General features: G+C 41.9%; 1 protein-coding gene and 1 pseudogene across 1 annotated transcript; one reads left to right on the top strand and one right to left on the bottom strand.

The window, feature by feature from the left end:
- The window catches only part of LOC138031724 (uncharacterized), a 73846-nt pseudogene that overhangs the window by 43063 nt on the left and 7771 nt on the right, over positions 1 to 23012 (bottom strand).
- On the top strand, positions 12754 to 18165 carry LOC138033321 (uncharacterized). Its single transcript, XM_068881073.1, has 5 exons — positions 12754 to 12901; positions 13023 to 13163; positions 14169 to 14230; positions 14933 to 17261; positions 17857 to 18165. The coding sequence occupies exons 1-5, from the start codon at positions 12754 to 12756 to the stop codon at positions 18162 to 18164; spliced, it is 2988 nt and encodes a 995-aa protein (XP_068737174.1). The 3' UTR covers position 18165.

Raw genomic sequence — 23012 nt, 5'->3', positions numbered from 1 at the left:
TGGCGATTCCTGGTTTGATTCCAGCAGGAAAAGCAGCAGCGTTAGGAGGTGTGGGAGCCGCCGCTGGTTACGGTGTCAAAAAAGGGTTGGAAGCGGCCACCCGACGACGAGGTCGACGTTAAGTATAAAGGGAACCTATCCAAAAACCCAAGGATCGTCTCATCATGTCTTGGCGTATCCGACGTCAACTCCCGTTTCTTCGGAGTATCTTAAAAGCAGCCGATCATCAGACACGTCGCGAACGCTTGCAAGCGGCCAATGCCGATCAGATCAATGCCTTGAGCGAATTGGTCATGAACACGCTTCGTGGAAAGATTCCCGTATCGTCGTCCACCCTGACCAAGTTACGACCTCACCAAAAAGCACTGAGAGACATGACCCGTCGTAAACATTCCTTGAAAAAGTGTCGTCAGATAATGATGAGTCAGCAAGGTCGGGTCTTTGGCAAGGTTTGAACACGGCTTGCAACCATTGCGTGCGAGGTGGACGCGTCCATAAAAGAGCTACGGTGGGTGATGAGGTGTCATTGTGATCCAGTTCTGGCAAGGATTGCATAACATGGACGATGGATGGTGTGATACGTGGACGTACGGTTCTCGTTCAATTTGTGTGATGAAAGATCAGATCCGACATCTTCGACATCGCGAACGTGAACAATGCGAGATCATACGTCAATTGACCGACCAACTTCAAGAACGGAATAAAGACCTAAGTCAACTCGAACGAAAGCTGGGCGATCTGAAACATCAAGTACGTCAATTGGAAGGGCATTTGGAACGAGAACGTCAAGAGAAACAAACCCTCTACTATAAAAACGAGGTATCACACGAATGTTGGGACACGTTACGATGAGTGGTGACCATGACGTCATTCCTGGGTTTCAAAAACGGGTGTTGGTGGATCCGGAACGACTCTGTCGGTTGGAGCAAGTGTACAAAGAACGTTTGACCGATAATTCTCAAGTGACTAAAGCCGCACGTCTGGCTGCTAGAGAAGCCGCCCTTCTCATGGCAGAGGACATCCCGCCGGCCATGAAAGAAGCGTTGGCTAAACCTTTGTCGCGTGAAGTGCGTAAATGGACCAAAGCCGTTCGACGTCCCGTGGGTTTTGGAGGAGGTCCTGGTGGTGGTGCAGGTGGTGCTGAGGAGGACGAGGACGTTGTTGACGCAACTGGTGAAAAAGAAGAAACGACCGGCAGCAGCTGAGGCAGAACCTCTAGCCACACCGACCGCTGCGGGTCCACCTCCTAAAGCAAAGAAACGTCTTCGTTTTGTGACCCCTAAAAAGAAGACGCCAGTGCCCAAAAAGAAAGCCAAGAAGAAAAAACCCACCCCCAAGACGATGACCCCACTCGTCGAATGGGGTGAACTCCCTTTTGGTGGAGATCCCATGTTGGGTGAGAGTGTGGCTGAGATGATGGAAGGGACGGCCCGATCCGCCAAGAGGAAAGCTCGGAAGAACCGAGGTCGTCGCCCGACCGAAACAGATAAATTACAACGCCCACCCGGTTGGCTGGATTTTGACACCAAACTCCGACGGCGTCTCGATGGGCAGGACTTCTAAGCACCGTCAGAAAAAGCACACGACCCGAAGGCAGGCCTTGCCTCCCAAGACCCGGCGACGAAGGCGCCAGAAAGGGGGCAAATTGGATCTGCAAAAGCTGTTGGAGAAGACGAGCATCGAATTTCATTGGCCAGGGTACCAGTACATGGGACCGGGGACGCATTTGAAAAAGAGACTCAAGCGAGGCGATCCGGGCATCAATCGGCTGGACAAGATTGCCAAACAACATGACATCGATTATTCCCAGGCCAAGAATTTACAAGACAAATGGAAAGCCGATGCAAAAATGGTGAAGGCTATCAACCATCTCCCCGGCAAGAAAACCTGGACCGAAGCCATCGTGAAGAGAATCATGCAAGCCAAACAAAAACTCAAATTGTAAAAGACGTTCATGGCGGACTGACGTTGTTGTGGTTACAAACATTAAAACAAAGCCAAGTTCTGGACTTCCATGTGTCTGGTCTTTATTGATCCAAATCTTCTTCTGCCATGTAGTACACTCCAAACCACTCTCTCTGGCCTTTAGGAGGCATTAGGCCATCAAAATGTTGGGGATACCCCCCCATCCCCATGTCATGAGGTCGTGTGACCTTACAAGTCAGGCCATAAAAATAATGGGGGTACCCCCCCATCCCTCTCGAGTCAGGCCATAAAAATGTTGGGGGTACCCCCCATCCCTCTCAAACCTTGGTGTGACCTTACAAGTCAGGCCATACATACCGAGCGAATGAACTGCTTTTTGTTCACGTGCTGGAAAGGTCACCCAAGGTCCGTGATTTTCTACCCCCCGCAAAGCCCGACCTTTACAAAGAACGGAGCACGCGGTTTTCCGTTCATTTGAGTTACGATGGACCAGCAGCAGCCAGGACCAAGCGGATTGTCTTTAGAGGAGCAACGTGCTTTGCTGAGAGATGAACAACTTCGACATGTGGTGGATTTGATGGAAAGTGATGACGATGAACTGTTAGTTCAGGCTCTCGACGAAGTGGAACGGTGGCTGGCAGTTCCCATGGATGATGAACATCTCCATGTCACCGAGCATCGGCAAAGGTTACATGACGATCGCGAGGCCTTTGCTTGTCAAAACACACCTTCTTTCTTGGAGGAAGCTCCTGCACAAGTAGGTGGAGGAGGCCATTTTCGTTTTGTTTTGGACCCCATCATGGAGCGTCGATCCGCTGTCATGGGAGTGCGTGAACGCATCTTTAGGACACGGTTGGAACAACAAGGACGTTTGGATTCACGGCGTCAAAACATCAACCATGCGCTCGCTCAAGGATTACGGGGTGCCATAGAATCCTTGTTGGACGATGCTACCATCCACGATCGTGATCGTGTGTTTCTCCGTTTTCATTCGCCACGCTTCGACAACTCCTTTTCTCGAGGATTACGCGTCCGTCGGTGGCGTCAGGAACCGGACACGGTGACGGCTTTTTTGGATGATCTGGCTCAAAAACTCAATTCCGGGGAAGAATACGACCCCGACGAACCTTTTGAACTGGAATTCGTCCATGTCCAGGCAGGACCTCAAGGAAGTGGCGTCTCCAAAAACAAACGACCTGGCTACGAATCCTCGGCGCATTTTCGTCTCAACAAAAAGTGTATTGTGAACATGCCCAGGGACGATGCAAGACTCTGTTGTGCGCGTGCTATCGTCACCGCTCGTGGCCTGCACCTGGCGGGTTCCAACAACAAGGAACGGGACAAGTGGACCAGAAAGTGTCAACGACGTCGCAACGAAGCGGCTATGGCTCTCTTGGAAGAAACCGGGCTCCAGCCGGGTCCCATGGGTCTCCAGGAACTAGCCACTTTGGCTCAAGCACCCCGTCTTCGGGATTACGGAATCGTGGTGGTGGACGCGAATCGATAATACGCCTGTTTTGCGTTTCGACAGGGTGTTACCTTGTTAGCCCTTCTCCACGAGGACGAACATTACGACACATTGACCTCGTTGCCAGGATTCTTTGGGCAAGGCTACTTTTGTGGACGGTGTCTGAAACCCTACAACGTAAGGGGCCGTCACGAATGTTCTGAAGGGAAAGGCGTTCACTGCCCTGGTTGCCAACAGAATGAGTGCAACGATTACATCGTCCTGCCCACATCCCCTGTCGTCATTGTCGTCGCCAATTTTATGGGGATAAGTGCTTTCAACTCCACCAGCCCAAGACCCTCAGTGGAAAAGCGTGTGGTCCCAATCACTCATCGGTATGTGACTCGTGGCACAAATGTGCAAACTGCAGGAAACTGCTTCGTTCGATGAATGAACAAGACGAACATCGGTGCGGGTACAGTGAATGCCCGTCGTGCCACGAAACGACGGATTTGAACCAGCATCAATGCTTCATGCAAATCCCCACGGACCCCGAAGAGCTCGAAGACCATGCACGCATCGTACAAATCAACAAGCGGACCCGACTCCGTCGTGAGGCACGCAACGACCCCAATACTGCTACGGAGGGTGGGGAGGAGGAGGAGGAGGAGGACAATACCTACCACCCACCGCTACTCGTCTTTTGGGATACGGAGGCCATGCAAGATACGGGCGTGCATGTGCCTAATTTGGTGGTGGGTATGACGGAAGAGGATGCCTTGCCTCAAATCTTTCGTGGCGAGAATTGCATGGAACAATTTCTGCAATGGTTGGAACAATTGACGGAGCAGGACACACGCTACGTCACCGCTCTTGCTCACAATTTCAAGGGTTACGACTCTTACTTTGTGGTGAAGCGTTTGATCGAGCGCAAACAAAAGTTTAAGCCCACGCATACGGGTGGCAAACTGCTGGAGCTCACTTACAGGGGTGGGTACATTCGCTTCATCGACTCCATGTCGTTCTTCGCCATGGCTCTGGCTTCGTTTACCAAAACATTTGGGTTCGATCCCGACCATTTCAAGAAGGGGTATTTTCCACATCTTTTCAACACCCCTGCGAATGCCGACTATGTGGGTCCCATGCCACCGAGAGAGATGTACACCCCTGAAACCATGTCCACTAAAGGAAAAGCGGAGTTTGAGCAATGGTACACGGCTCAAGTGGCGAACGAGGCACAGTTTGATATCCAGAGGGATCTCGTGGACTACTGTATCTCTGACGTCAAACTCCTCCGAGAGGGTTGTTTGACCTTTTGTCGTGAGTTCCGCGAACAGACCGGCTTTTGTCCCTTTGACAAAATGACGATTGCAGGAGCTTGTCTGCATGACTATCGCCTCAACCGCATGGAGGAAGAGACCATCGCCTCCAAACCTGTCAAGGGATGGCGACTCATCACCAATCACTCCAAGGCCGCTATGGAATGGCTGTTGTGGCAAGAACATCGGCTGCAGGAGGAAGACCCGCTTCCAAACCAACGTATCCAGCATGCTCGCAACCAAGGCGAATACCGGATCCCTGGTCGACGTTGGAGGGTGGACGGCTTCGATCCAGTCACCAACACGGTCTTCGAGTTCTTGGGTTGTTTTTGGCACGGGTGTCTTTCTTGTTTCCCCAATCGTCACGAACCGTACTGCCGTCACGACGATCGTTGTATGGATGATGTCCGACGTACCACCATGGAACGCCTTCAGAGTCTTCGAGACCTGGGATACCATGTCGTGACCCTCTGGGAATGTGAATGGGAGCAGCAAAAGAAAGCAGATCCTCGCGTGGCTGAGTTCGTCAAAACCCTTCCTGTCATCAAACCCATGAATCCTCGCGACGCCTTCTTTGGAGGACGCACCAATGCCTCCTACCTTTATTACAAGGTTCGAGTCGGTGAGGAAATCCGGTATGTAGACTACACTTCCCTCTACCCGTGGGTCAATAAGAATGGAATGTATCCCATCGGCCATCCTAAGTTCATCTATGAACCCGGCACCACCGACCTCTCGGAGTACTTTGGTCTGGCTTTGTGCACCATCGTCCCACCCAAGCATTTGTTTCATTTCGTCTTGCCTTACCGGTGTGGAGGAAAGCTCACCTTCCCTCTTTGCCGTACGTGTGTGGAGCAAGACATTGCCAAACCTCTGCACGAAAAATCCCTTTCGTGCGATCACACCGAGGATGAACGGGCGCTGATCGGTACATGGTGCACCCCCGAGCTAGAAAAAGCAGTGGCGATGGGCTACGTGATTCAACACGTGCACGAAGTGTGCCACTTTGAGGAAACACGCCGCGGATTGTTTGCCGAGTATGTCAACACTTGGCTTAAGATCAAAGTGGAAGCGTCCGGATGGCCTAGTGGGTGCAACACGGAAGAGCAACGACAGGCCTATGTGGAGGACTTTGAGCGTCATGAAGGAATTCATCTCGACCCAACTAAGATCGCTTACAATCCGGGTCGACGGGCTTTAGCCAAACTAATGCCCAATTCCTTGTGGGGCAAGTTTGGACAGAGGGATAACCTGATGCAGGTGAAACCCTTCTTTGACCCTCTACCTTTCCAGCTCTTTATGGACTCCAACCAACATGACATTCGGTACGTCAGTTGCCTCGATGAGAACTGGGTGGAAGTGCACTACCGTGCCAAGGACGAGTGCGAGGACCTCAATGTCAACACCAATGTGTTCATTGCGGCCTTTACCACCTGCTGGGCACGTTTACGGTTGTACGAAGCCTTGGAACTCCTCGGGAAACAGGTCCTCTATTACGACACGGATTCCGTCCTCTATGTGCATCGTCCTGATCAACCTGACGTCACCCTCGGCACCCATCTCGGTGAGTTCACCAACGAACTTAAACCCGGTCAGTACATTGCGGAATTTTGTTCGGGTGGGCCTAAAAACTATGGGTACCGATGCAACGATGATAAGACGGAATGTAAAGTCAAGGGACACTCGCTCAATGTGGAGGGAATCACTGCGTAAAATATGCTGTATACGGACCCTTACTTGGGGCGTATACAGTCAGTATACATTGTGGTATACGGTAAGTATAAGGATGTGCAAGGTCTGTATAATAACCAGTATTCGTCAGGGTATGCCAAGAAAATAGCAGGACCGTATACATATGTAGCATAATTCCTTATATTTCAGTATACATGTCAGTATACATTATGTATACTGTGTGAGTCATAAGGTATACTGGAATTGTATAGCAGGTATGTATACGGATTCTAATACTCTTTGGTGGATTCCTTATAGTTCAGGGTTCATATCAGTATATACTGCGAAAAGAAGGATATAGACTGGGAGCGCCTACTGTGTTACGGACTCATATCTTTTTTTTTTGTTTTTACTCCTTGCATTCAGGACACTGCTTTTTATTCTCAAATGTAATATAGACATTATAATGTTACCCAACCTCCCACAATCCGAAATATAAATGGAATCTTGGGACCTAAATAGAGGGATAAAGGATGTTCAAGGCCGTATAGCGAGCGAGGTGTTAGGCCCCGTTGAGACTAGATGACCGTTCAACCACACCTTGTCCGGGCACTAAACTGGAAGTTGTTCAGACACCCCAGTTGTAACAATGCAATTATTTCTTTCTTCGTCCACTTTGCACCGGCCACCGTTGTCGTGACTGAAACGCAGGGAAGCAGGGGAGAAAGCTCGGGAACTGACGAAAGCGTGTTCAGACAAGTACCCGTTCCTGGTAACGGGCACCTAATCTGAACGGGGCCTTAGAAAAAGAGAAAAGAGCGCATTGCCTAAACTATGAATGTAGAAGATAAGCAAGTTTTTTAAATGAATGAAATATTTTGCTTTGTTTATATCAAATAGCACCTTTCGTCACAGAAACATCATGAAATATAGAAATCCAACTGTAATGTTGTATTCAACCTAATTTACCATCATTTCAAAATCTTATTATAAACATGATAAAAGGAGAAACCTAAATGTCTTTTTTTTTTAAGAAACAAACTGCACCTATTACAACAAGCCTAACGTTCCATGTCTTTGTGAAATCATACAATGAAAAATTAACAAATCTAATTTCCTATCTCTTTGTGAAATTGTGCAATGAACCCTAGTAAAACTAGGCTAATTTTCTGTCTCTTCCCATTCAGTATCCTCTCCTGAACTTTCGCCATCTTCCGCTTCCTCTTCCCTCATGTTGTCATCTTCCTCCTCTTCGGAATCTGCATCGTTTCTGCCAATGAAAGTTGACGTTGTTTAACTCATTGAAACATAATGAAGTTATTTGAAATTGTTAACTAGAGCGCAAATCAAATTCGACTTATATTTTTTTGTTGTTTTGTGCATTGTTTGTTTAATTAATTTCTAATAGAAGCCATAGTCGATAAATAAATCGTGCCACTTTCCTGTTTTTGAAGAGAGATTTATGGAAAAAGAACGTCGAAGGCCGGCCGGCTAGATAAGATATATATCGACGTCCTTTTATTTTTTATTTTTGTTTTCAGTAGTCAAGTGCATGAAACATTTTAACATACCTCTGCGCCTCCTCCTTTCTTTGTTCAAGGAGGGCCTTCCATTCATCGGAAAGTGCCCACTTGGGCGTACCATTTGGAGGCTCTTTTTCCGATTTCTCCCCTTGTCTTGCGTTTGTTCTCTTCCATCGCTTGTTTACTGAGCTCTCAGCTTTTTGGTATCTCTTATCGAGTCTAAAGAAAAGAGAAATACGTTCATATGACCACAGCAACGATAACGAAATTAGCCTGCAGAATAAAGTTGTTTAAGAAGCCTAACAAAAACAACAACAACAACAATCTTTATATTTTCTTAACTTAAGCAAGGGGCCGCAGGCAGCTAGAGCTAATTTAGGCACTGGGGTGAATAGTTGTTTTAGTATATACAAAACAGTGAGATAATATACACCACAAAAAATTAATTTGGATGTTTTCTTCACTTGTCACGGATGCAAATCGGGACGCCATTTTTTCCTGAGTTGCTCGCAGGTAAATAGCACAGGATATCCGGAGTTTGACGAGCCAATCAGCGCGCGAGTTCAACGCTATCCACTGTTTTAGTATCTACTAATGCTGATTAGTAAAATCCAACTAGTGGTCTATTGTCAATGCTGCGTTCTGATTGGTTGAGCTACTAATAGGCTATTTGTTATAGCCCACCAGTAGCGAAAGCGCCGGCCATATTTGCCATAGTGATTGAACTTTGCAGACTTGCTGTACTGTATGCTGCATTGTTACCTACTTTCAACAACAGCTCTGGCAAATCCTCTTCCCGGTTGGCGACAAAGCTCTTCTACAATAAGCTGAGTAACCTTTTTGTTGTGAACACTGCTGACCCTACAATGGTGAAAAAAGTATTAGATTGTCTGCAGTACATTACCAGCGGCGTAGGAAATGTTTCCGTACGAAACAAAATATTGACAATTTTTATTTTAGGGAGACAATCGAGGAAACCTATTTTTCTTACCCCTTTCCCATTAATTTATATTTCATTTCATGTAGTGCCTGTTACATACTGTAAAACTATTGAATGAGCTGGAAATTCAGAGTGCGTAATCAAGTTGTGATGATTGAGAGAAGATTATAACGCACCTATGCAAGGATTTCTTTCTAATTGTGCAGGTTATTTGGTTGGAATTTTTTTAAATTACTGCTCAAAGAACAAAAACGCTGGGCCAAATGACATTAAATTAACCGACAGCGCGCAAGAGTCGATTACTTGGCGGGAAAACAGAAGAGTTGATGCCGGTACCCGAAAACGTACAAGAGTCGAGAGTAACCTAAGGGCCGATTTACACGGTACGATTTTTGTCGCATGCGACAACGGCTTACGACAGGCCCGCGACATGACTTACAATTGTTGTGTACGTCAGGGAAAATGTCGTAGCATTTTAAAACATGTTTTAAAACGCTGCGGCAATTGTAAGTCATGTCGTACATGTAGGCCCGTCGTGAGCTTGTCGCATGCGACAAAAATCGTGCCGTGTAAATCGGCCCTAAGGGTGCGTTCGATTGACCCTATTCCGGAATAAGAATACGGAGAGTGATGAGAACGTTATGTTGAAATATAGTATGAACGTAAGCTACTTAAAAAATTACCTGCCGATTGAACATTGGTTCAAGTTTTTAAAAGAATTACTCACACTTCCTTTCCTCTGTGCAGCTTGTGAACTTCCTCCTAAAAACAGACGACCAAATACAAGCTGTGAAACTGAGAAAAATGTTGTAAACTGATAACGAGGCAAAATTAATTCATGGAAAAGCGTGTGTTATCCTTACTCTATTAACTTTGGCTCCGTAAACTACGTTTGTAAAGTAGACTTGGTTCAGTTAAGACTCGTTTTTCATATGATCGCAGACAATCGCGGATCGTTGAGGAAGTTGCGCGAATTTTGCTGGCCAGTCACTCAGAACGAAGCAATGCAAATGCAAAACAAACGCATATTTACTTTCATAGGCTTAATATGGCTGTTTTTACAGTTTAGCCTTCATTGCAGTAGTGTTCGTTTCAGAGCGCGCAGAAACGAGGCTTGCGAGTCAACATTCGACCAGATATATAGAAGTCAGAAGAGTAAGAGATTTAGCGCGCGAAATGCGAGAAAATTATTAATAAGTTCCTATCCAGAATTTACGTTTTTCTCAGAAGACAAACTACGGTCGTTGAATGGAAAGCAGCCCTCAATAGTTGCGTACATTTGAGGTTGTTATTTTTTTAAGGTCTCGTCACAGGTTTGATAAGTTCAGGAGTTATTGCTAGAGAGTCTTTGCAGTTAGGGTTATATTGGTATCGTCAGCGAACATTCTCAGGGAAGCCTCGCGGAGGCACTTAGGAAGATCGTTAATATACATTAAAAAAAGGAAGGGACTTAATATGCTGCCTTGCGGAACCCCACAAGTAATAATGCGAGGAGATGACAATCTTCCATTTACATTACATCTTTGGGTCCGATTGTGTAGGCGCGATTGAAACCAAATGATAGTTGCCTGGTCGGCCCCAAAGTATGAGATCATGCGGAAAATGATTTCATTGTCGATGGTGTCGAATACCTTTTTAAGGTCAATGAAAACGACTCCATTCAGGAAGCCATTGTCGATGTTAACATACCCGCTATTTGTCGGCTCACAAGCAAAGCTTTGAGGGTTCTATGTAAGGAACGCAACCCTGACTGGTAAGTTGATAGCAGTTTATTATCATTTTAGGTAATGATAAAGTTGGTCATAGACAAGTTTTCCAAGCACTTTTGAGGCTAGCGGGATAACGGAGATCAGGCGATAATTATCTAGGTCTGATTTTAAGCCTTTTGTAAAGATCGATGTGACCGTAGCCAATTTCCATTCAGTTGGATAGATTCCCGTGAGGATTGATTTTGTGAGTATGTCTGTTAGTGAGGGTGCAACAATACTAGCTGCCATTTTTAATAACTTACTAGGGATCTTGTCAAGTTCAGTGGTTTTCTTTTCATCGACTTTTTCAACAGGTTGAGAACAATGTCGACACTCGGAGTTTTTAGAGAAAACGAATTATCGGAGGGCGACAACAATGATGGAAAATAACAAAGGAAAACCGCAATATATAGAAAATCGCAGACACCGCTGGTTGAAAATAATTTACCTCAAAATCGATAGCTTGAAAAAATCAGAATAATCATTGTTAGAATAGGACTACCTGCGTTTGGTTTGAGAACCTAATGTAGAAAAAATTAAGGTTCAAAAAAAAGAACACTTTTTTAATTCAAAACTACATCCAAGAAGCATCAAAATGATGTTTATGTCATTGTCATAGCATAAATACTGGCAAAACAAGAACGTTATAAAAAAAAACTGACACCTGGAAAGTATGACGAAACTTTAACACATCCATATACCATTACTCGAAAAAAACGAAAGAAACAGCCAAGAAGCAAGAAATCACAATGACCTTCGATAAGAACTTCTTGTGTTGACCCGAAAGCCAGACTTTTAAGACTTGGGCTCAACTGTAGAAACGCATCCCATGAGATGCGGCAATCACAGTCACGTTTTCTAGAAACAAAAGCTTCCGCGACCGTTTGGCGCTGCTCTAACATAAAACGTACAGAAACAGGAAGTGAACGTTTCGCATGCCTGGTCAGTGGTCTCTCCCACGTTCTCAAACTAATCGTCTCTACTAGTCAAAAAATACTTAACAATAGAAATGAGGTGGTGTGAAGACAAGTTAAACAGCAAAACAGTTGACTTCCGGTTGCCATCATCGCGCGCCTAAGCTCTCTATATTTCCTCCGACTAAAATGTGCAATAAAAACTTTGCTTTGCGATTGTTTGCGATCATATGAAAACCTTCTTTGCAATCTTTTGAGATCTGCAATCCGCGATCGTTTGCGATCTTATGGAAACCAAGATTTAGGCTGTGCTTCCATAACAAAAGTGTCAGCTGCATTTTTAATCAAAAAAAATTTCTCACCTGGGTAACAACGCCAAAGGATTACAGATTTGAATTTTTAACTTACGTTTTAAGATCTAAAACAGATTTTAGCCCTAAAGCCTTGAAAATGTAATCATTTACCATTTTTACTCAACGACGCGATCATGTCGGCTTAGCGGTAAACCTTTCATTTTAAGTTGGAACGATCTAAGTTGGAATCAATGAGACTGATTGCGTGCAGCGTGACCCAACACCGGTTTCCGGTGTTTCGAAGTTACTGAGCCATTCATTACGATAACAAGTATACTTACTTGAACGACAAGAGATGATTTAGGCCTCTTTCTCTTTTTTGCGCGTCCATTACCACTGCTAGACTCATCAGCGTCTTCCAGATCGGTGCGTGATAAAGTCTTCACTTTGTCGTCAAGGGCATTTACTTTGTCTGTCGGCTTTTCGATCCGCTCGTTTGAACTTTTCACGGACTGTAGAAGTTCCTCTACGGTTCTTTGGCAGGCTGCAAGACCAGCGATTACTTGTTGCATCGTTTCCCGGTTCTCTCGTGAGGACAATGGAGTAGAGTCGCTAGACCGGTTAGCAGAACTTGACGAAGATCGACTCAATCTGTTGTTAATAGAACTTGCTCTCGAACTCGAACTGCTCGAACAGGTCGGAGTTGAAGGCGCTGAATAAAAATTGCTAGCTCTACCGCGGTTTAACGAGCTGAAAGTTTGAGACATGTTTGCGAAATCAAACAAGACTACGATAGGAGCACGCTTAACTGAAAAATACAGTTTCGTGATAAATCCGTAATACCGTTGATTTCCCGCCACAAGCCCATCATTCAAAGCTGCCGCTTCAGCTATGTAGCCAGGCCTCCCTACCTCTGTTTATTCCAACTTTTCTTCTCGATGTCATCTACAGTGTAACTTAGAAAAGTGATTAATGGCTCCTACATGTAACAAGTCTCCCGCGAATGATAAAAGTGCACATAGTTCGACAACGAAAAAGCGATTGTGCGAACATTGTGATCGTTTAGTCTCAATCCGGACTTACAATGCACACAAACGAAGAAAGACAACAGTGATAACAGGTAAAGCGCATGTCTTATATTGATCAACAAAGTGTTGTTTGTGTTTGATCTGCTCTCCCATCTATAAAAGCTGCGGCTGTATTTAACCAGATTTAACATTAAGCTTATTTTTCGCTTATAGATACACCCAATGTATTGCAAAGGCAAGATATCGATTTCCATTCTGATTCAAGTGACCTGGAATTTCACTATTCAAGTGATGAATACCCTGAATCCCCTGCAAAATTTGCTGGGCTTTCCACTGAAAATCCAGAAGACCTCGGTAAGCTTTTCATCAGCATATATAAGCTTGAGTTTTCTGCTTTCTAAGTATACATGAATTATCATGCAGGTAGACAATGAAAGTAATTAGAATTACCATGTAGAGAGTATATTTTGGTACTGCAGCTGAGGGTTTTCACTAGTCAGACTGATGGAAAAAGATTAAAATTATTTATATTCATCTTTTCGATTGCATGTATTGGTTTCATTCATTAATTTTGCCGGATACATTGTATAAACCTGGTAAACAAAAACATACAAGAAAGTTACTGTCTCTGGAAAGCAAAGGAAAGAAACTTTAGGTGTCTAGTTGTTTTAGTGCTGGAGCACTAATTGAGGATACCATAAACTGAAATTAATTTTTTGTTCCTTTTTTTTTGGGGGGGGGGGGGGGAGAGGGGAAACGAGAGTACCCGCAGAAAACCTCTTGGTGCAGAGTAGAGAACCAACAAACTAAACACATGACTCTAGGAATGGAGCCAGGGCCACATTGGTGGGAGACGAGTGCTCTCACCACTGCACCATCCCTGCACCCCCAAACTGAAAAGTCTTGGAAGTGCCACTGCTACTTGTTGAAATTATAAAAACTGAAAGCAGTGAAACAATTTGATGGACTTTAAAGTCGCAATCAATTTCAGAATCGATTTTATTCTTTGAATGATTTAATCAATTGAGGATGGCGTTCAATAATCAATGACCATCGAAATCACAAAAAATAACAAATTAAATTATTCACCAATTATCAACATCATTGTATTCTTTGATATGGGTGAGCATTGATTGTCATCTGAGTTTCATTGATTGTCAAAGCTTTAATATCTGAATAAAATTATTATCTGCGGTGTATGTATAAGTGCTTATAATAATTTTTTGCTAGTAATAACGGAAGGTTGAGTGCATGTGAGATGGCGACTCCGGAATCAAAACATTTGGTCCCTCTTGTTCACTCAAAATTATTTGACTAGAATATGAGAATCTATGTCCTATTTATTAATTTTTATGTTAGATGTGTCAGTGGATGATTGTAATTCTGCTGCCGAGTCAACAGACAGTGTGGAAGACTTTTATGTAAGTCAACCTTACATTTACTTATATCTTTATTGATTGATTTTAAAGAAGGATGTTTCATATATTGATGGTTCTTGCACAGCTGCAATAGTTGATACATCCAAAGTCAATTTTGCCCTTTTGATTTTTAGCTCTGGTTACAGTTTGGCTTTAAGTATAGCTTTAATTTACTATGTAAATTATTGTGATTGGCTGCTGATGTTTGACTTGAGTGCATTTCCTTTTAACTCATCAAGTCAATGCAAAACCAGTCACAAAATTTGTATGTGGAGAATATATGTACAGTGTATGCCCTTGTATGTATTATGGAAGCTACAGTATGAATTGAGAATGATTCGAACTTACCTCAATAGAAGTGTAGCTGGTTTGGATAAAAACATAGTGTACAGTGTAGAAGAAAAAAATGGTGTCTAACGTGACTGAAGTCACGCTCATAATAATTATTTTTGTCAAGATCCGTTGCTATTTGAATGTGGATGAAAAAAATAAAACAAGGGTAAAATTTGTCAACCAAAATTAGTCTGGCAACCTAAAATTGTTTGGTTAGTCACCATTTGGTTTCTTTTAAAGAAGAAAATTAATCTCAGACCCTGGCCCAAGTTAAATATTAATTAAGGGCAGTAAAATATTTGGGTCATAAATTATGCATTTTTTAGTTTCTAGTTTAGTTATTGAACATCTTTTATTGAACATTTGTCCCAGGAAGAAACTGATGATGAGGCAGAATTGCAGTTTGAAAACCTGATGACGTCATCTGATGAGGATAATGCTGCTAATGAGAATGAGTCTGTGCTATCCAAGAAATCATCTTTATTGAGCACTTCACTCATCAAACTTGTAATTATTTTCATTATGACTTGGAAAATCATGCATAACTTACCAGATGCTGCAGTGAGCACTTTGTTTTGTTTTTTGAAAAGGCTGCTGGAACTTTTCTCAAGGTTGCTTCATTGTAGTAAACTCAAACTAATATCAGACCTGCTGCCTAAGTCACTGTATATGGTAAGGAACTTTTTAGGAGTAAATATGGGTGACTTTGAAAAGTTCATTGTTTTTCCAAAGTGCAGTTCATGTTACAAACCTGAGGAATGTGTACGTACTCTGGTAAATGGAAGAAAGAAGGGTGAGCGTTGCAGTTTTGTAGAGTTTCCACGCCATCCACAAAGAGCTCAGAGAAAACCATGTGGAGCATCTCTATTTAAAACTACACGTTCAAAACATGGAGAGCTGACTTTAAAAGCAAAGAGGGTTTTCTGCTACCGTTCAGTGAAGAAAACCCTTCAAGAATTCCTTAAACGGCCTGGATTTGCTGATAAATGTGAGCAGTATAAAAAGCACCCTCGGGATATCAACCTTCTTGGAGATGTGTATGATGGAAGGGTCTGGAAAAATTTCAAGAATGGAAAAGGAGAGCCTTTCTTTGATGCCCCTAACACTTTCGGATGTATGTTGAATCTTGATTGGTTTCAGCCATACAAGGATTCTGTATACAGTGTTGGGGTGATTTATTTAAGTTTTCTGAACTTGCCACCACAGGAAAGAAATAAAGAAGAAAACATTGCAGTTGTAGGGATTATTCCTGGCCCACAGGAACCAAGCAGAGATGTGAATCCATTTTTGGACCCTCTGGTGAATGAGCTATTGGACTTCTGGGATGGCGTTTGGTTGGATTGCCCCTCAACTGGACCCAAATTTTGTCAGCTAGCTGTACTTTGTGTCAGCTGTGACATTCCTGCATCTCGCAAACTTTGTGGTTTCTTAGGATTCTCTGCAAGAAAAGGTTGCAACAAGTGTACCAAGGAGTTTCATAGAAGATCATTTGGAGAGAAACAAGATTTCTCAGGATTCGATCGAGATAGCTGGAATTTGCGTACTAACACTGAGCATAGAGAGCATGTATGGAGGGTACGAAACACAGTAACATCAAAGAAAGGACGTGACACAAAGGAGAGTGCCTATGGTGTGCGATTCTCATCCTTGATTTACCTTCCATATTTTGATTTTATTTCTTTTGTTGTCATTGATCCTATGCACAACTTGATGCTGGGCACAACAAGAAAAATGCTTAAGGTGTGGAAAGAGTTAAACTTGCTGGATGAAAAAGACTTTAAAGTGCTTCAAAAGCGAGTAAACAAGCTCAAAGTTCCTTCTAGTATTGGAAGAATTCCATCAAAGATTGCATCCAGCTTTAAAGGCTTTACTGCTGACCAGTTTAAGAACTGGGCATTGGTATTTTCAACCTTTGCTCTAAAGGACGTTTTACCAGATAGACATCTCCAATGCTGGAAATTATTTGTGAAGGCTTGTCACATACTGTGTTCAACAGTTATCAACACTTCTGAAGTAAAACTTGCAGATGAGCTCCTCGTCAAGTTTTGCAGAACTGTTGAAGACTTGTATGGTACATCTGTTGTGACGCCAAATATGCATCTTCATTGCCATTTATGTGAATGCATTCTTGACTTTGGTCCTGTCTATGGCTTCTGGTGTTTTTCGTTTGAACGTTACAATGGCATTTTGGGTGCTATGCATGTGAACAACCACCAGATTGAAGTGCAACTTATGAGAAAATTTATTGAGCGGCAGCAAGTAAGGAACATGTCTTGGCCAATTGAGTTTGTTGGATTTAAAGAGATGTTAGTGTCTGTAGACAGCGGCTCATTGGCAATGACAAAGAAGAAGGCAATGACGCCAGATGAGTACAGAAAGAGTATCCAGCTTAAAGCTAGTACTGGAACAGACCTTTTTCATTTGTCTTTCCTTGACAACCATTTCATTCGAGTGTCGTCTCCAGTCAAGGAAATTTACATGAGTGATAATGAAGTTGAATCCTTGACAAAAATGTACACTTTTCTGCATAAAGAAGATTGTATTGTTTATGTTCCCAAATTGTGTTGCCAGTTCTCTCAGCTGCAGCTGTACGATCAGAAACTTGACTCCCGGTATTCACGAAGTGAACGATCTGCTTGTATAATGGCTCGATGGTATGGTTCCAGTGGATTAGACACAACTTCAGAAGATCTAAGGCCAGGTGGGTTTCTGTGATAAGTGAAGGTATTATACTGCTCTCTAGTCTTGCATGCTTTGTACAATAAAAGTATGATTGAAAACCTATCAAAGAAGGTTTCTGAATTATTTCTTTTATTCTTGAACCTTTATCATATCAAAGTGCATGTTCTTTTTGTTTGTTTTGATTTTACGTTTACTTTTATATTGTCTAGTTTATTTTCTTTTGAACCTTTGGATTGGGAATATTGTTACAGTGTAGTTTACTTTTGATTAAAGGTGAAGAAATGCACGAACAGTGTCATTATAATATATTCTAAATAGGTTTTTTTTTTTCACTGTTGAAGTAACAAAGTCATAAACTTGCAGGTTTGTGACCATTATTGACAGTACTATCACATCAGTAAATTTAAGTCATATTAATTGTGAAAAAATACAGTTTTGAAAGTCCAGGTAGACAGGCTCATTTCTCTTTTTTAGAACTGTTATAAATACATGTAATTCATTGGCACAAAAGTGATTTGTAAGGGAAACCAAACTAGAAAATGATACAGTGTAGCCTATTAGTTCTTATCAAAATAATGTACCTACCATACCAATATTTTTTCTTTCTTTTGCAGGGATTATACAATACTTCTTCAAACACACTGTGACTGTCCAGTCCTCTAATGGTGCAACTTTGGACCTCCCATACACCTTTGCTTGTGTTCACTGGTATAAAGTTCATCCACATGCAAGGTTTTATTTTGGTTTACCAATTCAAGTGTGTCTGCCCTCATTTGAAGCTGAATCAGTGGCAGCTTTCATTCCTGTCTCAAGAATTGATAGTGTTTGTGTTGTAGCTGAGTTAAATTATAACTTAAGAACTCCTAATGGTAAAGAAAACATTGTTGTAGTAGTTCCTCTTAATGTTAAGTCACACTTGTGAAGGATTTGGTTAGAAATGCCTTTGTATTTTCTTCATTAAATCCCAAGGGTTTTCAAAGAAATCTTGGTTGCACTCATGCAATTTGAAGACTTTCACAAATGCCATATACGTGGGTTTTATTTTCATTACTTGTGAAATACTAGAGCTCAACAGAAAGTAATCCACAAATAATTCTTTAGATATACTGTAATTATATGTATCACTCATTTGCAAAAACTAAAGGTGAAAGTATAAAATAAGAAAAAATTGTCTTAACATCCAAATAGGCTTTACAATTATTGCATGTTTTTGTTAATGATTTTGGTAGGCTGCTGGGCATCCTAAAATGGTTCTCATTATACCTTATTATTTTTATTATCCTTCCCCTTCTCCTTGCCCATAACCTTAGCTGTGAAGTACTCCACTGGATTTTAAATTGTCAGTGACAATAGATACCCAATGATTGCCAGATTTTTTTCTGGTTTTTAGTTAGCTTTTTTTTTGCTAATGTTGTTCATACTGTAGAAATATTTTGCTTCATAAGACTTATTTAGCAGAGCATCTCTGACTGTTCTGTTATACAATACTGCATTAACCATTGCATAAAACTAGATTTCTTTGTTATCAAGAACCGGTTATTACAAGATATATATTAAGCCCGGCATACCCAACCAATGATAATAAGTCATCGATTACTACACACTAATCTTCCTCTTAATATTGATTTTCATTGATTGGGCAGGCTGGGATTAAGAAAGAAAATGGTTTATGGTTATAAGCGGCTATTTCCGCCTTAATTGTTACCTGGTAAATATACAAATGGGGTAGTCATGGTGACACAACTGAACCCACAATACAGCAAACCCCTGCATATAAGAACCTCCTAGGCTTACAAAAGAACCTTTTTACCCAAAAAATGAAAAAGGTTTTTATGTTAGAAAATGACCATGAAATTTCATGCGACCGGAACAACGACTTTGATTTGTCATGTCAATTTTGAGAATTGTGGCCTCTATAGGCCACTTCGGAAAATACAATAATACTCTTTGTTTGACCCCCAAATTTTGAATAAGCATTGTTTTTGTTTTCTCTTGGGACCATTGTAAGTCCCAAGAGAAAGTGGAAACAATGCTTATGCAAAATTTGGGGGGACAAACAAAGAATATTATGGTATTTTCCGAAGTGGTCTATTGACCTAGTCAGCTAACTCAATGTTGTACCCAATTCAGACCGCTTGGGAATGGAACTTTTTTGTTCCAGGTATTTCCATATCATTAAAATATGAATGGTACGTTATAATGCAAGGAGATGCTTCCGTGAAGCATACACTGGGTTGCCTGTGGTACGTTACAGAAAATTAGAATTGTGTGGTATTGAACTACAGCATTCCAGTCTCTGAAGAATAACAAATAAAAGAGAAGCGAGAAACATTGGCTTCTGGGCTGACATGTTGATAATTTTCAAGTTCCCTCACAACTTCTTTTCACCACAAGTTTAAGCGTGCCCTCTGAGCATCTGACAGCTTTGTAATACCAAAGTTCACTGAAGTTAACGCTGTTCGACGGGATTAGTATCTGGATGGGAGACCAAAACAATATACCCCTAATAAAACAGAAGCATCGGACCGAAAATACTATTAACGCTAACAAATGCAAAGTCAGCAAGGTACAGATTTTGTTGGCTTGCTTTATGCAAAACAAGAACATCATTCTAAGAGCTTATTCTACGCAAAAAGTAGGTTCTGAAGGTAATTTTGAGAGTGGAAATCAAGGTTACGCGGCAGACGGCAAATACAAACTCACGATTTAATTCAGTTAACACACCAGAAAGACGCTAACCTCATTTTGACAAGAAAATGCTTTACTATTGCATAAAAGCTATCCAGTTAAGCTCGCATATCATAAAACATAATGAATTCATAAAGGCCACATTTTCCAGGGAACAATTTTTTGAAACAAACAACATATTTGCTATTAGAGGCAAAAACCCCTTCTATTTCATTACGTGCGGGAAGAGAAGAAACTCAGTCGTGTCAAATATGCGCAATATTGCAACAAACTAAATTTCAGGGTCAAACCGTTTACATGGAGAACCTTTTCATTGAATAATGAAGCACAAAATACACGACAAGCTTTCTTTCAAATAATTCTTGGCTGTCACATTTCCAATTATTTTTTTTACCTGAAGACTGTGACGAGTTGATCACAGATCCACGTAAGGTGTTCGATTCGTTCTCTGTCTTTGTTGAACCCATAAGTTATCAGAGAATTTTCCATTTCGGTTTCAGTGTTCTACATAACAGCACACTTGGTAAAACATTATTTTAGAAATACAGCTCACTTTGATTTCGGCTCGACGGGCGATAGATTGTTGTCGAAGTCCATTACTCGTCGCTTTTGAGATTCCTGGTGTTGGTTTTTCACCACCTGCCTAGTTTATCCAACTGACTTTCCATTATTGAGCTCCATAAGGGTATATTTTGTTTAAAGATCCACTAAAACGCCATTCGCGTTACATAACTTTCGACGCCATTGCAGGTTAAGTTAATCATTCTACTGTGTCCACCAGAGAAATCTACGCATTTCCACTTCCCTCTCTATCCTAAGAAAATACGAGCAGAAGGTTCTATGCAAAAAGACACCACTTAGCAGGGGAGTGACAGGGAAGACTTTTATCGACACGGAAAAAGAAAAAAAAACACCCAACAAATGCCACTCACTTTCCGACTGGGATTGCCGTACTGGCAACCCAGTAAATAGCATACACAAACAATCTTAACCCCGGTAGATTTGTCTTGGGTACAAGGTTGAGTTAGGCCCCGTTGAGACGCCGTACTTCACATGAGTCGAATCGAATTCGAATTTAGACCGAACCAAATTAATTAATCGCGGTTGAAATGATTCGGACGCCGAACTTAATTTCGCCGAAATTAATTCACAGAAGCATACTATGACTGAAGAAAATTGCAAAGTTGTAATAATTTCTGCATTTGAGTCAGCTCATGTGAAGTACGGGGTCTGGATCAAAGCCGCTCCACGACCGTAATTCACGGCTAAGCCAGGCGGGGTAAAACTGCTTAGCCGATCCGAATTAGACCGGCCGTTCTAAATTGATTCAGACTCCTTACTTCACATGAACTTAATTCAATGAATTCGATTCGGCTCATGTGAAGTACGGGGTCTGAGCCGGACCTTAGCCGATTTGGTCCATTGTTTGATTGCAAATAGTCCTTCAGGCTTCGCAAGCCCATACATTTTAGATGTTACCGTTTTATATTATGATTTCATGTCTACAACATTGTGGACATACATTTAAAGAACAAAATAAGCTGTAGTTTTGCTTTGTGGTTATTACTCTAAGTATGCGGAACTTTTGATAGAGTAGATATCTTTTGTGGAAACAAGAACCAATTTAAGAACTTAGATAGAACTAAAACAACTGTAAATGCCATTTTTATAACAATCTATTCAGGCTAACTTGGAAAAATATAGGTTGTTATATGCAGGTGTTTACTGTATCTCAAAAGTTTCAAAAAGGATTCCACTTTTCCATGAAAGTAGCACTTCATATTGTCGTTTTCCAATTACAAGTCAGCTTACAGTGATAAAGGCCGAATAATCCCGGAATACGAAAAAAACACGGCAACAACGATGGCTTTCTTGTATTCTATACTTTTTACTGTCGTGGACCGTTTATTTTTCTTACTGAAGAATCATTAAAAAAAGGATTAGGAAAACCTCTTTTCAATGCGCTTGCGTTGCATGTTTACAAAAGTTTACCGGAGCTTGGGTACAGTAACAGCACGAGCAGTCAGACTTTACGAGATTTGTTCAAACCAATTTACTCACCGAACACAATCAGACTCAATCCATTGGGTTCGGTTGTCGAGCTAATGGTTCTCAAACTAATGGATTGAGTTCGATTGGTTCGGAAATCGAACTCTCTCAGTGTTCGATTTCGCTCGATTGCCGAACTCAATCGAACTCAATCCACTGATTGATTTCGATTGAGTTCGATTTCTGACTGTTCGATTTACTATGCCGGGCACAAATGACCGAACTAACCAGCTAAACAAACCGCCTCAATTGACATAACTAATTGACTGAATTTTTGTTTTTGTTTTTATCTGGAAATAGCCTTTCAATACTTTCGGTCAAAGGCAATAACGACAGATTGTATATGACATCCGAAATGCTGTGTGCGCTATATAATCGGCAAATGGGTCGCAATTTGATGAATTCGCAAGAGGTTGTTCGATATTTATTACAATGGAAATGTCTGGGTTTTAAAAGAGCGAAACCACAACAGTCTAACAATATGTTAGTCTATCCCTTTCAAATCAAACTTTAACTGGCAGAATTTCACTTTCCCGTTAAATGCATATCAAATGCAAATGGTAGCAAAGGTGTGCAATAAAGTAAGTAATTGAGTAGGTCTACTGTTTGGCGGTCTCCTGGGGCCGTGCCTCCAGTGGCATGAGGCTATTCAGTCAAACTTTCAACAAACAAAGCATTTATAGCAAGCCCAGGGTTGTGAGCGAATGTTATATTATGAGCCAATGCGTGTTTATTATCGTCATCAACCAGCCAGAGTTAATTTCGCTTTTGTTTCGCTTTTCTTTCGCCTCCGATTATCGCTTGAAGTAACAGGCTAAAAAAGCAAATGGTCTCGCAATATTTGTGGCAGAAACTCGGCATCTCCTAGCTAGGTCGTCGTCACGCATCGTAGCCGATTTCTTATTAACGTAGAAGAAAAATAACATTAGAATAACAATAACTCGCTAAGCATGCGCTGTTGCTTTCGGATTACCAGCGGTAACCACAATGATGGAAAACCACTAGTCGGTGTAAATAAATAGATCTTATAAGA

This window comes from Montipora capricornis, chromosome 14 (assembly GCF_036669925.1).
Source record: "Montipora capricornis isolate CH-2021 chromosome 14, ASM3666992v2, whole genome shotgun sequence".
NCBI lineage: Eukaryota > Metazoa > Cnidaria > Anthozoa > Scleractinia > Acroporidae > Montipora > Montipora capricornis.
This window is presented reverse-complemented; position numbering and strand designations above follow the sequence as displayed.

Excerpts from the sequence above, each read along its gene's own strand:
- LOC138033321 (XM_068881073.1), top strand. The coding sequence starts at position 12,754 with ATGGCTCCTACATGTAACAAGTCTCCCGCGAATGATAAAAGTGCACAT. Across the intron at positions 12,902-13,022 it reads AAAGACAACAGTGATAACAG|ATACACCCAATGTATTGCAA; the intron begins GTAAAGCGCATG and ends TTTCGCTTATAG. Across the intron at positions 17,262-17,856 it reads TTCAGAAGATCTAAGGCCAG|GGATTATACAATACTTCTTC; the intron begins GTGGGTTTCTGT and ends TTTCTTTTGCAG.